This window comes from Heliangelus exortis, chromosome 14 (genome assembly GCF_036169615.1).
Source record: "Heliangelus exortis chromosome 14, bHelExo1.hap1, whole genome shotgun sequence".
NCBI classification, from domain to species: Eukaryota; Metazoa; Chordata; class Aves; order Apodiformes; family Trochilidae; genus Heliangelus; species Heliangelus exortis.
Genome location: NC_092435.1, coordinates 17,869,601 through 17,883,678, shown reverse-complemented (window position 1 = coordinate 17,883,678; position 14,078 = coordinate 17,869,601). Strand labels below are relative to the sequence as shown.

The following is a 14,078-nucleotide window of genomic DNA, read 5'->3' as shown; positions in this document are numbered from 1 at the left end:
TATCTGGGGAAGGGAAAGGGCTGTGATGTGTCCCAGGATCCCACTGGAGATGATGGACACAGCTCCCTGCTGCAGCTCTTGCTGAGCCTGCCCAGCCCCACAGTGCTGCCCAGTTGGACCAAAGCAGTCTGTGGGGCAGCAGGCAGGTGAAGCCACCCAAAAGGAAGCAGTCTTCAAGAAATAAGGAGTTAAAAACATAAAATGCAAGGCACTATAAGAAAGCTTAGCATTAGGAAAATTTCCTAAAAAATTAGGAAAGCTTAGGATTAGGTAATAAATTGTCTGAGAGAACAGGACAGGTTGACAGAAAAGAACACTGAAACCATAAAATAACATAAAATCTGGCATCAGTAGCCTCAGAAGTTTTAGGATGAGCCAAGGTCACTAAGACCCTGCCAAATGCACAAGGAAACTCTCCAAATTAGGAAAAAGTTATGGAAAGGACACCAGTTCAAGAGGATGAAATACAGGAACGACCCCAAAAATCCTCCCCAAATTGAAGAGCAACCCTCTAACTCTGCCTCAACTCCGCCTGTTATGAATATTAAAAGTAGATGCTGCAATATAATGAATATTCATAAAGTATGTTGCAATTGCCTGGGAAAATTGTATAAAAGCTGAATTGTGAGATTGGTGAATGGGAGCAGTTTGCCCAGGAAAACCTGGCTGCTCCCCAGCCCTTAATAAATAACCTCCTGCTTAAAGGCTACAAACTTTGTCTCTGAGCAGTTACTCTGTCCCTGCCTTGTTTGGGGCATAAAATTGGCATCACAGGGGAGGGGAGAGCCCCACACTGCCCCAGCACAGCCCAGCAGGGACTGGGGAGCCCAAACTGGGGCTGCTCACACCCATTAAGGCAAATCTGCTCAGCTCATGTGTGAAGGGAGGCGGTGGGGAAGGAGCTTCAGGCAGCACTTCTGACAGAGAGACCCAGAAGAGGAGTGCTCAGAGATCAGTTCCTGAGCCTTTGCCTCGTCCCAGCCACAGCCCAGAGGCAGCTGAGCCAGGAGGAGGCCAGAGGAGGGCACAGAGCTCCCTGGCAGCTCCACTCACTTCTTCATCACCATGTACCGCAGGGAGTTGCCCAGCGTGTGGTCCTCATCGTGCAGCACGAAGGTGACACAGTTCCCATCTGTCCCATCTGCCTGGACCTGCCACAAATCCAGAGAGACCCCAGGCTGTGACACCCCCTCAGCACCGGGGAGCTCCCCCTCACCCCCAGCCCACCCAGAGAGGGGGGAGCCTGCCCAAACCACCTCCCCTTAGTGGGGAAGAACAATGTGGGACCTGCCAGGGCTCACCCAGCACCCCTCCTCTCCTGCTGTGAGGCCCGGAGGGAACATTAATGACCATTAATGAGCATTAATGAGCCCAAGGGATACTCCAGAGTTTGCTCTTTTCTAACCCAGGTGCCGGGAGAGCTCCCCTGCCCCCTGCTTTGCCATCCCGGGGAGGAAGAGAATCTTCCGAGGGGAAAAAAAAAGTTCACCGTCCTCTTTGTTTTCTTACCAGCCCTTTCCCTGGGGGATTAATTCCTCAAACCCCGTTTTCCCTCCTCCTTTCAGCACGGTGTCATTTTCCCCTCAAACAAGCCCTCACGTTTCGCTCACCCCCCAAACGGGGGGAGTTTTTGCAGCCTGCAGGACGTGGTGGGGGGGGGGCAGTGCCCGACACCCCCTCCCTGCCCCAACACCGAACCTGACAACACCGAACCGGGCCTGGGCCTGGGCCTGGGCCTGGGCCTGCTGCAGGCCCAGCGGGGATGGGCCCTGCTGGGAGCCCTTGAAGGGCCCTTCCCGCCCCAGCCCCCTCTCCCATGAACAACACAATAACCCCACGGCCGCTCCCCCTCGGCTCCCTCCTCCCTGTCGCGATTTATCGCCGTTTATCGCCGTTTATCGCTCCCTCACCGTCTCCAACACCGCTTTCCTCTCCCCCTCCTCCTCCGCCATGGCCGCGCGGGGGATGCCGGGAGCTGTAGTCCCGCCGGCGGGACTACAGCTCCCGGCATCCCCCGCGCAGGCCGCGGCCAGGGAGCGTACTACAACTCCCGGCATCCCCCGCGCGCCGCCGCCGATGAAAACTACAACTCCCAGCATCCCCCGCGCGTCGGAAGCGCGTCCCGGTACCGGGGAGGGAGCGGGGCCCGGTATCGGCCTGCCGAGGCTCCCTCCTGCTGCGGAGGCCGGTGAGGAGCCGCGGGGAGGCTTCCAGGGGCATCCAGGAAGCTCGGGAAAGGCCTCAGGAAACGGGTAGTGTTCCGGAAGGGGGGGGTAGGGGGCAGCGGGCCGGGACCGAGTGCCCGGTTCGGTATCGGGGTGGGGTTCGGGGAGCGGGGGGAAGGGGAAGGCTGGAGCTGGGGGTGTCATCCCCGGAGCGGTGTGTGGGGCTGGGGGGCACCGAGTCCCAGCGCTCGGGAATGTCGGCGATAATCAGCAGCTGTCGCGATACATAATTGGGGTTAGGGCGTAATTAATCGCGGTCCCGCTGGCAGGGGAGGTCCGGGCAGGCTCGGGGGTGTCGGTGTCCCGGTTCTGTTGTTCCGTTCTCTGCTGCAGGGTGTCAGCCTGCCTGGCGGAGCTGCGGTTCTGTTCGGACCCAGAGGCTTCTGGGGGGCAGCAGGGGGACCCTGGGGCCTACCCAGCCTTAAAAAAAAAAATAAAAAAACCAATAAGAATAACTAATTAACTGATTAACGAACGAATAACTGGTGGGTGCCAAGGAGGGGTTAAAGGGAAGTCAGCGGCAGGGTTACAACAGCTCGGGGGGTGCTGGCAGGAGGTCTGGAAATGGGGTGTTCCGGGGGCCTCCCCCCTTTCCCTCCTGGGTTGGAGCCCATCCCAAAAACCCGGGGGGTTCTGGTTGGGAACGGGGCGTTTTGTTGGGTTGTCCGACAGCTCCCTCCCCCTGGTCCTGGGAACGGGGAGGTGCAGAGGTTGGTGATGGATCAGCCCCCCCTGATTGCTCCAGGGGCTCGGTCCCTGGTTATTCCGGGCTGGAACCTCGGGAACATCTGGAACCTCGGGAACATCTGGATCCCGGTGGTTCTGAAGGGACAGGGATGGACAAGAAATCCTCGTGGTGTGGTTCATGCTGCTGCAGGGCTGTGACTGCTCACCAGTGCCTTGCTGGGGCTCACCAGTGCCTTGCTGGGGCTCCCCAGTGCCTTGCTGGGGCTCACCAGTGCCTTGCTGGGGCTCACCAGTGGGCTGCTGGGGCTCACCAGTGCCTTGCTGGGGCTCACCAGTGCCTTGCTGGGCTCACCAGTGCCTTGCTGGGGCTCACCAGTGCCTTGCTGGGGCTCACCAGTGCCTTGCTGGGCTCACCAGTGCCTTGGTGGGGCTCACCAGTGAGTTGCTGGGGCTCACCAGTGGGTTGCTGGGGCTCCCCAGTGCCTTGCTGGGGCTCACCAGTGGGTTGCTGGGGCTCCCCAGTGCCTTGGTGGGGATCACCAGTGGGTTGCTGGGGCTCCCCAGTGCCTTGCTGGGGCTGGTGGGTTTCCTGAAGGGGTCAGGAAACAGAATTTGGGGCACTCTGTGATGCTTTGGGCTCGGCCAGGGGTGTTGGTTTTGTGCTGGGGAGAGGTTTGTGCTGCCCCCGTGGCCCTGCTGGGTGAGCAGAAGTTAATTATTCATCAGGATCCTGGGGAGGAGCTGGGAGCCTGCCCTGCTCTGCTGGGATGAGCATTTCATCCCAGTTATCCCAGCCTGGATTCCCCTTTGCTCCCTGTTCCTGCTGCTGGGGGGAGGAACCTCCTGCAGGAAGGGTCCTGCTCATTCCCTGAGTGCTGCTGGATCAGCCTGAGACTTGTGGTCTCCTCAGGTCTGTGGAGGAGAAGGGGGATGTGTGTGTGTGTGGTTAGTAACTTCCTCATGCTTTACTCCAGGTGGGAGAGTCCTGGAGCACTCAAATCCCCCTCTGTGACCCTGAGGCTGCTGTGTCTGCAGGGCTGGGAGCAGCTTCTGAACCACCTCTGGGCTCCACTGTCCCTGCCCCAGTGCACTCACAGGTGGCTGATGCAGCAGTTTAAAGCTGGTTTTAAAACAAATAAATAAAAAAATAAAAATAAAGAAACCCCAAGTGCTGGGCTGGCCATGGAAGTCTCTGTGGCAGGAGGCGAGTGCTGGCTCGGGGCTGGTGTTGTCTGCAGGTTGCTGGGCTGGGAGCAATCCTAGTGCAGCTTTTTTTTGGGGAAGTTTTGGGTCCTCTGGAGTGCTGGGGCAGCTCTCACAGCCTCTGGGTGAGGTGTGATCTGCCAGGCTGGGGGAAAGGTTGTGCTTCTAAGAGGCTTTGCAGATGACTTTGTGCCTCTCATGTGATGCTCCTGGTAGTTCAAGTGTTGCAAGGGATGACAAAATGCCTTGGAAAGTTGAAGGGATGGAATCCAAACTGGGAGTGCTGGGATTTGGCAGCCCCTGCTGTGCCTGCACGGAGTGAGAGGTTCCCCAGCAGCTCTCTGGAGCAGATCTGTGCTGGGCTGGAGGAGAGATCAATGGATCCCTTCAGCAGTGCCAGGGGGGTGGGAAGGCTGGCTGGGCACAGCCTAAATTCACTCTTTGTGCCTCCAGTCCCTGGATTCTAAAGCTCGGGCACTGCTGCTCCTGCTATTTCTGGAGAGGTCTCTGAGCTCCTTGGTGGCACTGCAATAGGTGTGGGAGCTCCCCTGCCAGATCCCAGAGGTTCCCAGGCAGAAAACAGGGCAGGCAACACCAGGGCAGTCAAGTGCAAAGCAAAAAGTAAGATTTTGGGGGGTGTTCTGCAGAGCTGAAAGTCTTCCAAGTCTTTCCCAAGCAGACAAGGGGTTTCTGGGTGTGCTGGCTGAGTGGAGCAGATGTCCCAGCTGGCAGCTGAGCTGTGGTTTCTCATGTTAAACCTGGGCTCTGTCAGGAGATTCATGTGATGGTTCTTGAGCTGATAACTGAGTCCCTCTGGGTGACTGCAGGAGGCTTTTTCCAGCTCTGGGCATTTCGTAACCTGCCCGGTTTGTGCCAGAAAGGGTGAGGAGGATCCATTTGCAAAGGGTCTGTCTGGCTCTGGGGGGGAAATCTAGGTGGAGCCAGGGCAAAACTCCTGGTGGGATCCTGGGCTGCAGGACAGAGTGCAGCTGCCACAGGAAGAATCCTTCCAGAGGTGGTGGCAGCGTGGGTGATGTGCTGAGCAGAACCTGGAAGGGGAAATGAGAGAAACTTTCTGCTAATGGTGTCCTGTCCAGGTTCTGAACAAGGTTTTAACAGGTGTTAAACTGATGGTGCTTCCTGTGCTGCAGAACTCCTGCCTGACTCTCTGGGGTGTTTTTCTTGCAGGCAGTGTGAAGTCATGGCTATCCTCTTTGCTGTGGTGGCCAGGGGCACCACCATCCTTGCCAAACATGCCTGGTGTGGAGGAAACTTCCTGGAGGTGACAGAACAGATCCTGGCGAAAATTCCATCTGAAAACAACAAACTGACCTATTCACATGGGAAGTGAGTGCTGGGTGTGGGAGGAGAGGCTGGAGAACGTGCCCCAGGGCAGGAATAAAGGGAGTGTAGCTCATGCAGTCAGCTCAAAACCTTCCCCTCTGCTTCCCCCTCTCTGCTTCCCCCCTCTCTGCTTCCCCCCTCTCTGCTTCCCCCCTCTCTGCTTCCCCCCTCTCTGCTTCCCCCCTCTCTGCTTCCCCCCTCTCTGCTTCCCCCCTCTCTGCTTCCCCCCTCTCTGCTTCCCCCCTCTCTGCTTCCCCCCTCTCTGCTTCCCCCCTTCCCCCTCTCTCCCCTCCTTCCCCCTCTCTCCCCTCCTTCCCCCTCTCTCCCCTCCTTCCCCCTCTCTCCCCTCCTTCCCCCTCTCTCCCCTCCTTCCCCTCTCTCCCCTCCTTCCCCTCTCTCCCCTCCTTCCCCTCTCTCCCCTCCTTCCCCTCTCTCCCCTTCTCTCTCCCCCTCTCTCCCCTCCTTCCCCTCTCCCCTCCTTCCCCCTCTCTCCCCTCCTTCCCCCTCTCTCCCCTCCTTCCCCCTCTCTCCCCTCCTTCCCCCTCTCTCCCCTCCTTCCCCCTCTCTCCCCTCCTTCCCCCCTCTCCCTTCCTCCCCCCTCTCTCTCCCCTCTCCTGGTTCCCTTGGGACAATTCCTGCTGGCAGATGGAGTCACCCTGAGCTCTGGAGCCCACCTGAGCTTTTTGTTTGGACCTTGGCTGGGTTCTCAGGAGTGCCCAGGCTGTGGTGTTACAGACACTTTGGTTGCCTGAGGATCCCAGGAGAATTGGGGCAGGCTCCCAGCATCCTTCCCTGCACTGGGAGCACTAGGGAAGAGCTTTCACTCCCTGGGAGAGAACTTCCCAAGCAAGCTGCCTGCCCTCTGGTCTGAAGCACTGGGGATCCTGAGGCTTTTTTCCTGCTGTAATTTTAAGGGTTGAGGCATTTTCTTTCAACTCTGTCTCGAGTGCTGCTCAGCCAGCCCCAGAGCTGAGGTTTAGGAGAGGTGTAGCACGTTTTTACAGCTGGGAACCTGAATCCTGCTGGGGCTTGGTTTGGTTTTTTTGAAGTGTACAATCTCCTGCTGGTTTCTGGCTGTCTCCTGCCCCAGGATTTAGCAGGCAGGGCAGATCCCTGCAGTTTGTGGTTGTTCTGCTTTGCATTGTGCTATGCAAATCCACAGGGGCCACTCTGCAGCTTTGGGTGCTGAGCAGCAGTGTCTGCTCTGCCCTGCTTCCTGCCTGCCAGCCTCACTTCTCCTCCCCTGAAACAGGGAGTAACTTTTAATTTATCTGAGCTTCTTACCCTCATTTACTGAGTCCATTTTTTTTAATTTTTTTTTTTAAGAAGAACTTGTATTTTTTATGTAAGCCTCCAAGGCAAACCAGCCCTCTAGCATCAGGAGTTCTTGGGGTTGTTCTGTCTTTGCTGGGAAGATTCTTCTGCCACTCACTGGGGAAGCTGCAAGGCAGTATCAGCCAAGCTTTACCTCCCTCTTCCAGGAGAGAGGGACAAGAGTTGTGGATATGCAGGGATTTTTAATTTATTTTTTTTCTGAGCTGTGCCCTTAGAGCTGCCCAAGGCAGCTGCTCTACAGCACTTCCATTAAATTGATTTTATTCTGGAATTTGCAAGGTCCACATGGTTCCTGGGGAAACTTCTGGGAATGCACAGGTGTCATGGTGAAAGGACACATTTTTAATTAGGGCCTTTATATTAGGTATTTAATTCAGGTATAAATTAGGTATCTTTTTGCAGCTCTGTTCCCATTCTGCCTGGCTGTACTGATCACCCACTGGAGCATCAAATGGTGGTGAGGGGGCAGTGGGATAAAATCCCACCTGCTAAAGCCAGGGAGCTGAACTAAATCACTCTGCTCCTGCTGGTTTGGGTTCCTTTGTGTACAAACCAAGGGATTTTTTTTTTCTCTGGTGAGCCTGAGATAAGAGTGTGGTTTGGTTGTGATAGGGAAGCACTGTGGCTGGCACTGTTCTGCAGGACTGCATTTAACTCACGTTCACTCAGCAGCACCAGGGGTGTCTTTACACCAACAGCTCCCTCAGCCTGATGATTTTTCTGCATAATTCACTTTCTGCTGCAGCTGCTTTTGTCTCTGAGCCTTTGCAGTGACCAGCAGAGCAGGGCAGCCCCCTGGGCCTCCAGCCAAGGCAGAAGCAGCAAGGCACTGAGGAGGTATCTGTAGTTATGGGTCAGCCCAGGGAACTGCAGCTCTCCCCACACTTTGAGGGGGATTACAGAGAAATCTTTCCCCTGGGTACCCCACCAGGGTTTTGGTTTTCCAAGTAAGTAGCAGGAAGAAGGTGGAACTGAAGTTCTTTGGCAACTGAACACCCCACAAAGTTCCTGCTAAGCCTGGAGGGCTGGGAAGTGTGAGGCCAGTGGCTCATGAAGACACAGGGGGCTGTAATTTGGTGGAGCTCAGAGGAATGGAGACCCTTACCTCAACAAAGATGTTTGGGATCTGCTGGATCTCTGTGATTTTCCATGGAGTAACTGGAATTTGCCCTTCTACATCTCCAGCCCTTGGTGGTCCCACAGCCAATAGTGTCTTCTAGAAGATTATTCCTGTGGCAGCTCCAAATGACCTTTTTTTCCTTCTCTTCTCTGCAGTTACCTGTTTCATTACATCTGTCAGGACAGGATCATATACCTCTGCATCACAGATGATGTGAGTATTTTGCTTACAGCTCTTGGTGGGGTTTTTTGTTCCTGTATGTAAAAAAAAATCAGTAGTGGCTGTTAATCTTGGGTGCATATTTTTTTTTCCCCCCACTGGAGCCAGTGCTTGTGTTCTCATTCACATCAGTTTCAGCTTTGAAAGTCCCAGCCTGGAACTCAAACACACATGAACAGTTTTGAGGTGAAGTTCTTGGCATTGCCCAGTTTCTCTCCCAGCAGAATCTGGGTGTAGAGAGTGGCCTCTGGTGATCAGTGAAACAGGCAAATAATGCTCCTCAGCTCTGGAAGTGCTGAACTCCCTTGCTGGGAAGAGGTTCCAGGCACAGAACTGTGGATATCCCTGTAAAATCTGCTGCCAGTCAGCAGCCAGGAAGCTGGGACTGGGATCTGGCTGCTCCTCCACCCCCAGATAAGCACACACAAACCTCACACACAGCCTGCCCGTTAGCAACTGGTCATCCCAGTTCCTCTACAACTGGTTAATTGCTCCCTACACTTGGTTATCCCTGCCCTGAGACAGCTCTGGAGGTGCTCTGCTCTCTGCCTTCCAGGACTTTGAAAGATCCCGAGCCTTCAGCTTCCTGAATGAAATCAAGAAGAGGTTTCAGACCACCTATGGCTCCAGAGCACAGACAGCCCTTCCCTATGCAATGAACAGCGAGTTCTCCAGTGTCCTGGCTGCCCAGCTGGTGAGATCTGCTCCTCCAGGGGGTTTGCCCCCTAACAGCCCAAATTTCTCCCCAGAAATTCTCCAGTGCTGAGCCTGGGGGCAGAGGCAGGGGAGCTGCTCTTCCTCCCCATGCTCACCCTGCCCCTGCTTCACTGCTTTGGGGGTTAAAAATCAGTCAGGGTTAGGAGGGGTGCATTAACTCTTTGTGCCCTCCCTTGAATTAAAGAATAATTAAATTAATTAATTAAAGCTCTGGAGTATCAGCTTCCAGAGCTGGGACACAACTTGTCTGTGGGGCAACCACACCTGCTGTAGGTGAGGTGTAGGGGGGTCAGTAACTCACAGGGGTGTTTGGAGTTGTGCACAGGTCATAGCAGAAACTCTTCTGTGGCTCCTGCAGCTGACAGGAAGCAGGGAATGCCAGTGCCAGCCCGGGCTCCTGGAGGGCCCAGTGCCTGGTCAGGAATAAATCAGATTAATTTTCTGTGTGCAATGGGACCGAGTTGTTCCTCTCCTCCAGGTTGTGACAGGGGGAGGCTGGAGCTGTTGAGTTGTTGAGGGCTGGCTCGATGTTAATGAGGTTAAGGCAGCTCTGGTGTTGATGATTCTTTCTTTGTGACAGAAATACCACTCAGAGAACAAGGGCAGTGACCAGGTGGCAGAGACACAAGCTCAGATTGATGAACTCAAAGGAATCATGGTCCGGAACATAGGTGGGTGTGGGGGAGCTCCCAGTTTGGAGGCTGGGATCAAACTGGGTGAGGGTGGCAGGAGGAGGGTGAGGAGGAGCAGGGCTGGAGAGGAACCTGTGCAGCTTGGGATGGGGTGAAGGATGCTCTGGGTCTGGGCTGTTTGTCCCCATGGCTGTCCTGCAGCTGCTGTGAGGAAATGCCCCTCAGTCCCTCACTGTGTGTTTGTGTGTCAGACTCTGACACGTCTGGCCACCTGGAAGAGAGGCTGAGATCTGGAACTGACCAAAACTGAGTCAGGTTGGTCCCAAAACACAGCCTGGATGATGAGAGACTGTTCTGAGGTGCTGCTGCTGCCTGGGAGCTACCTGCTGAGCCACTGCCACGGGCTCCTGGCTTACAGCTGGGTGTTGGGAGCAGCTTCTTGCCCTGGGGTTCTACCTCGAGATTTGGATTTCTTTGTGTCTTTCTCCAGACCTTGTGGCACAAAGAGGAGAGAAGCTGGAGCTGCTGATTGATAAAACAGAGAATCTTGTGGATTCGGTAGGTTCCTGACCCTCAGAGGGTTCCTCCTGGTGCCAGTACCTCCTGTGTGGAGATCCAAACATCTCTAAGCTGGCAAAAAGCATCCCTGGTGTAGAGAGGTAGTAGAGGTGTGAACCTGTGTCCTCAGGTGTGAACTTTGCTGCTTCCTCACCTGCTGGCAAGGTTTGGCCTGACCTGGGGTCGTGCTCTGGGCACATGGACTGACATCCCTCAGCTGAGCAAGGGAGATGCTCCCCAAGCTCAGGTGGTGGCTTCAGGTCAGCAATGCACCCCCAAGGGCTGGAATTCTGCCTGGTGCTGCCTCCTGGAAAAGCCTTGGGGTGGCTGGTGGGGAAAGGCTGACAGTAACCAGCAGAGTGTGCTGCTGAGGTGGCTCCTGCCTCTCTCCGGGCAGACCCAGCCTGGCAAGAGCTGCCCAGGAAGCTGCTCCTGGGAAAATGTCTGCAAAGCAAAGCAGCTGGTGGGTGTCTGAGGTCATCTGGTGACCAGAGTGGAGGATAGAGAGAGGAGCCTTGAAACGGGGCAGCCGTGAGCTTGGGGGATGTGGGGGGGGTCTCATTTGGGCTGGTGGGTTTCCAGTATTGGGTCAGGTGTTCCAACAATATTTTGGAATGCTTAAATTCCCAAAAGACTGGGAGTCAGACAGGAAGCCAAGCAGAAGTACCTCAGGGTGAACTGATCCTTGTGGGCATAGCTCTGGAGGAGGTGAGCACCACCACTGCAGTGACTGGGGAGGTTTGTAGCTGGGAAAAACCTCTTCATGGAGCTTTCTGGGACACAGTGTCAGGATTTAAACAGTTGTTTTACTTCCTCTTGCAGTCAGTCACTTTCAAAACCACCAGCAGGAACCTTGCCAGAGCCATGTGTATGAAGAACCTCAAGCTCACCATCGTCATCATCATCATCTCCATTGTAAGTAAGGAGCACAAGGAGTCCTCAGGCAGGTGGAATCACTCCAGGTATCCAGCCTGGAGAGCCCCACGTGCTCAGCCCTGCACCTGGAAGGGTCTAAGCTGGAGAACAAGGGGGTTGGTGGCCTTGGGGGAGGTGAGGATGGTGCCAGGTGGCTTTTCTTGTCACAGCAGCAGAGGCTTCCCAGAGAATGGTTTCTTGGGGCTGTCACAGCTGCCTTGGCAGCTCCAGGGGAAGCAAAGCATTGAGTTGATGGCTGCTCCATCTGTGGAGGGGTTTTTAGGGCTGAAGTCCTGCTGGGATCTTGTTCCTTGATGTTGGAGCAGCTTTTCCTGCTGTGCTGGTTTTGGTGCAGGTTCCAGGGGGGGGAACTCTGTCCCCAGTGCTCATCCCCATGCTGCTGCAGGGATGTGGAGGAAGAGGCAGTGGCTCAGAGTCCTGCAGGGCATTTCACAGGTTACTGGGGAGGTTTCCAAGCTGCTCTTTGGACTGCCAGGCCTGCAGTGTAATTCTCCCCTCCAGTGGCTGTTTCTTCCTCCAGGTTATCATCTACATCATCCTGTCAGCTGCCTGTGGTGGGCTGGCGTGGCCAAGCTGTGTGCAGAAGTAACCAGGGGCAGCTGGAGCTGCTCACTTGGAGAGGGGAATCCCAGGAGTGTGAAGAAGCAACCCACAGAATAACTCAGTCCTTCACTGCTGACACCTTCTCATTCTTCCATCCCTCCAGGACTTCAGACGTTTGCCTTATCACCCCAAGCAGGCCCAGATGGTCACTGCTCCTGGGCAGCTGACCCTCAAGGATGGGCTGGTTTAAATTACTTGAAGGGATTTGGTTTTATTTATTATTTTTTTTTTTATTTTAATCCCTTTTTCTGTCCACACTACGCCCTGTTTGTGCTGTGTGAGCAGAGGAGAGTCCTGCAGCAGCTCTGCTGCCCAGCAGGGAGGTGTCTGGGGTGGGACAGGATGGCTGGCCAGGAATTTCCACTTCCTACCAACCCTGGAGGTCCCGTGGTGTTTCCCCACGTGGAGGCTGCAGGTGTGACACTGGTGTAACAGAACCAAAAGGCTTTTGGGCTGGGGCTTTATGTGGTGTGAGGTGTGGGTGGTGCTGCACAGAATCTCCCTGGAGGTCTTTCTGCAGGTGGCAGGAGAGGCTGTGGGGTCACCTCAGCCTTTGGGAATGGCTGCCTCTTCATCCTCACCTCTTCCTCATCTCCCCCCCCCTCCTCCTCCCCCTTTAATTTGTGGCTAAATCAGGACAGTAAAGGAGAGGGTTGCACACAGTGAAGGTTGCAGCAGTGTATCTGCTTTCTCACCTGTTATTTCTCCTGTTCTTTTGAGGGTGGACTAAAATGAATCCTAATGTTCTCACTTGGTGAGGTGCAATGGGGGCCAATGGGGTGAGCTGGCTTGCTGAGCTGTCAGTGTCTGCTGCTTGGGCTCCTCTGCAGCTCTGTGCTCAGCTGGGGACAGAGAAGGGACAAAGGCTGAAGCTGGGGGTTACTTTATGGTCAGCAGAAGAAAGGCTCTGTCAGAAGCTGGAGTGACGTGTGCTCCTCTGAGAAGGAAAAAAAATACAAACCAAACCCAAGGCTAGTAACCAAATGTGCTGCTCTCAGAGGAGAGGGACTGCTGGTGGGAGCTGGAGGTGGCATTTCTGTCCCTGCTGGACACCTCGTCCTGGCAGGCAGGAGCCACAGCCCTTGGTGCCTGGGGTGAGGGTGTAGAAACATCTGTCCTGGCTTTTACAGGCTCGTTCCCAAGAGATACAGGAACAACTGCAATCTCCTAGAAGCATCAGCTGCTCTGCAGAGGAGGCTGTGGCTTTTTGGCCCAGGGAAGTGGTTTTGAATTGTGGGTGAAGCTGTTGAGGCAGGGGAAGGGGGAGGCTTCACTGGGTAGTGCTGCTCCTTCACCTGCTGCTCTTGGTGTGGGTGACACTGAGCTTGCCAGCAGGTGCCTGGTGAAGGTTTTCCTATAAATTTGTTGCTGATTCTGATTTGTCTTCTGTTAGGCTGGAATTTCACTGAGGGGGACTCTGCTCTTGGTACCCAGAAGGTGCCCATGGGCCTGGTCAGCACTGTGCTCACTGGCATCTGGTTCTCTTTGTGTTAAATTGACCCTAAAGCTTAAAGATTCCCTCCCTCTCCCCTCCTCCAGCCCCCCAGCTCAGTGTACAATTGTGCATGTTTTAGGGATCGTTGTGTTCATTTCTATGATCTGTTGTCTTATGTACAAATACTTTTTAAGAAGATCCTTCCCTTTTAAAGGATGCACTGAGGCATTAGTGTAAAGACAAAGTTACCTTGATTTCAATAAAATGACTGTACAGAAGAGTGGAGCTCTCTGGGTCTGACTGGGGGAGGATGGGGGTGTTGGGCTTTGTTTCTGGGGGGGGGGGCAGGCAGTCTGCTTCTCCCTGCTTGGAGCACCTGGGACACAGGGATGTTTCTGAGGGACAGAACCCAAAAGGGAGAGTGGTGACACAGGCAGGGGAGGGGGCTGTGATTACTGGGAGGCAAAATGGAAGTCTGGGGGACATTTTTAAGGCAGTTTTCAGTGATTTAAAAGCTGAGTCTTGAGGTAAATCCTGAGCACTGAGCCCCAGCTGGGAGGAACCCACTGAGCTAGCAGAGTTTGTCCTCCAGGCTGGTTTCCTGCTGCCTGCCTGGCACTGCAGCCTCCCTGCCAAACTTTGGAGCCCTTCACCTACCTCAGGAACTGCTGCAGCCTTAGGTTTGGGAAGCCAGCTCATGCATCAGGCTCAGGCAGTGGGGTTTCCTCTTAAACTTGCAGAAACTGCTTGAGTTGAGTTGACAGTTTGAGGCAAAGGGTGCATTCTAATGCTGTCTGCTAGGAAAATCTATGGGAAGATCATGGGGTATGAGAACAGCTCAGGAAAATGAAAGGATAAAACTTAACATTTCCTTAGTGGGACAGTTCTTACTGAGCTGGGGTTTATGCTTAACATTCCTGGTCCATGGCTCAAAAAAAAACCAGACAGCCCTCTCCTGCAGTGAGGGAGCTGGTGGCAAGTGTGTCAGGGTCAGGCTTGTACTTTAAATGCCCAGAAAATTCAAGGAGATCAAAGTTAACTATCAAGAGATGTCCTGTGGAGAA

At 54.6% G+C, this 14,078-nt stretch overlaps 2 protein-coding genes across 3 annotated transcripts in view; one reads left to right on the top strand and one right to left on the bottom strand.

The window, feature by feature from the left end:
- Window positions 1-1,987, bottom strand: part of LOC139802577 (DNA-directed RNA polymerases I and III subunit RPAC2-like) — a 4,465-nt gene extending 2,478 nt beyond the window's left edge. For both annotated transcript variants that reach the window (XM_071757874.1, XM_071757875.1), the window contains exons 1-2: window positions 1,911-1,987; window positions 1,054-1,151 (exon numbers count right to left, since the gene is read on the bottom strand). In XM_071757874.1, coding sequence (XP_071613975.1) covers window positions 1,054-1,151; window positions 1,911-1,952 — 140 coding nt within the window. In that variant the 5' untranslated portion in view covers window positions 1,953-1,987. The remainder of the gene's footprint in view (window positions 1-1,053; window positions 1,152-1,910) is intronic.
- A 66-nt stretch (window positions 1,988-2,053) lies between these two features.
- Window positions 2,054-13,292, top strand: VAMP7 (vesicle associated membrane protein 7). The gene is made up of 8 exons (XM_071757775.1): window positions 2,054-2,188; window positions 5,304-5,462; window positions 8,070-8,127; window positions 8,690-8,827; window positions 9,431-9,521; window positions 9,973-10,040; window positions 10,863-10,955; window positions 11,497-13,292. Exons 2-8 carry the CDS (start codon window positions 5,317-5,319, stop codon window positions 11,563-11,565), a joined length of 663 nt encoding a protein of 220 aa, XP_071613876.1. The 5' UTR covers window positions 2,054-2,188; window positions 5,304-5,316; the 3' UTR covers window positions 11,566-13,292.
- The last annotated feature ends 786 nt before the right edge of the window (window positions 13,293-14,078 follow it).

Coding starts and splice junctions, on each gene's coding strand:
- VAMP7 (XM_071757775.1), top strand. CDS start 5,317: ATGGCTATCCTCTTTGCTGTGGTGGCCAGGGGCACCACCATCCTTGCC. Junction 8,828..9,430: donor GTGTCCTGGCTGCCCAGCTG/GTGAGATCTGCT, acceptor TCTTTGTGACAG/AAATACCACTCAGAGAACAA. Junction 9,522..9,972: donor AATCATGGTCCGGAACATAG/GTGGGTGTGGGG, acceptor GTCTTTCTCCAG/ACCTTGTGGCACAAAGAGGA.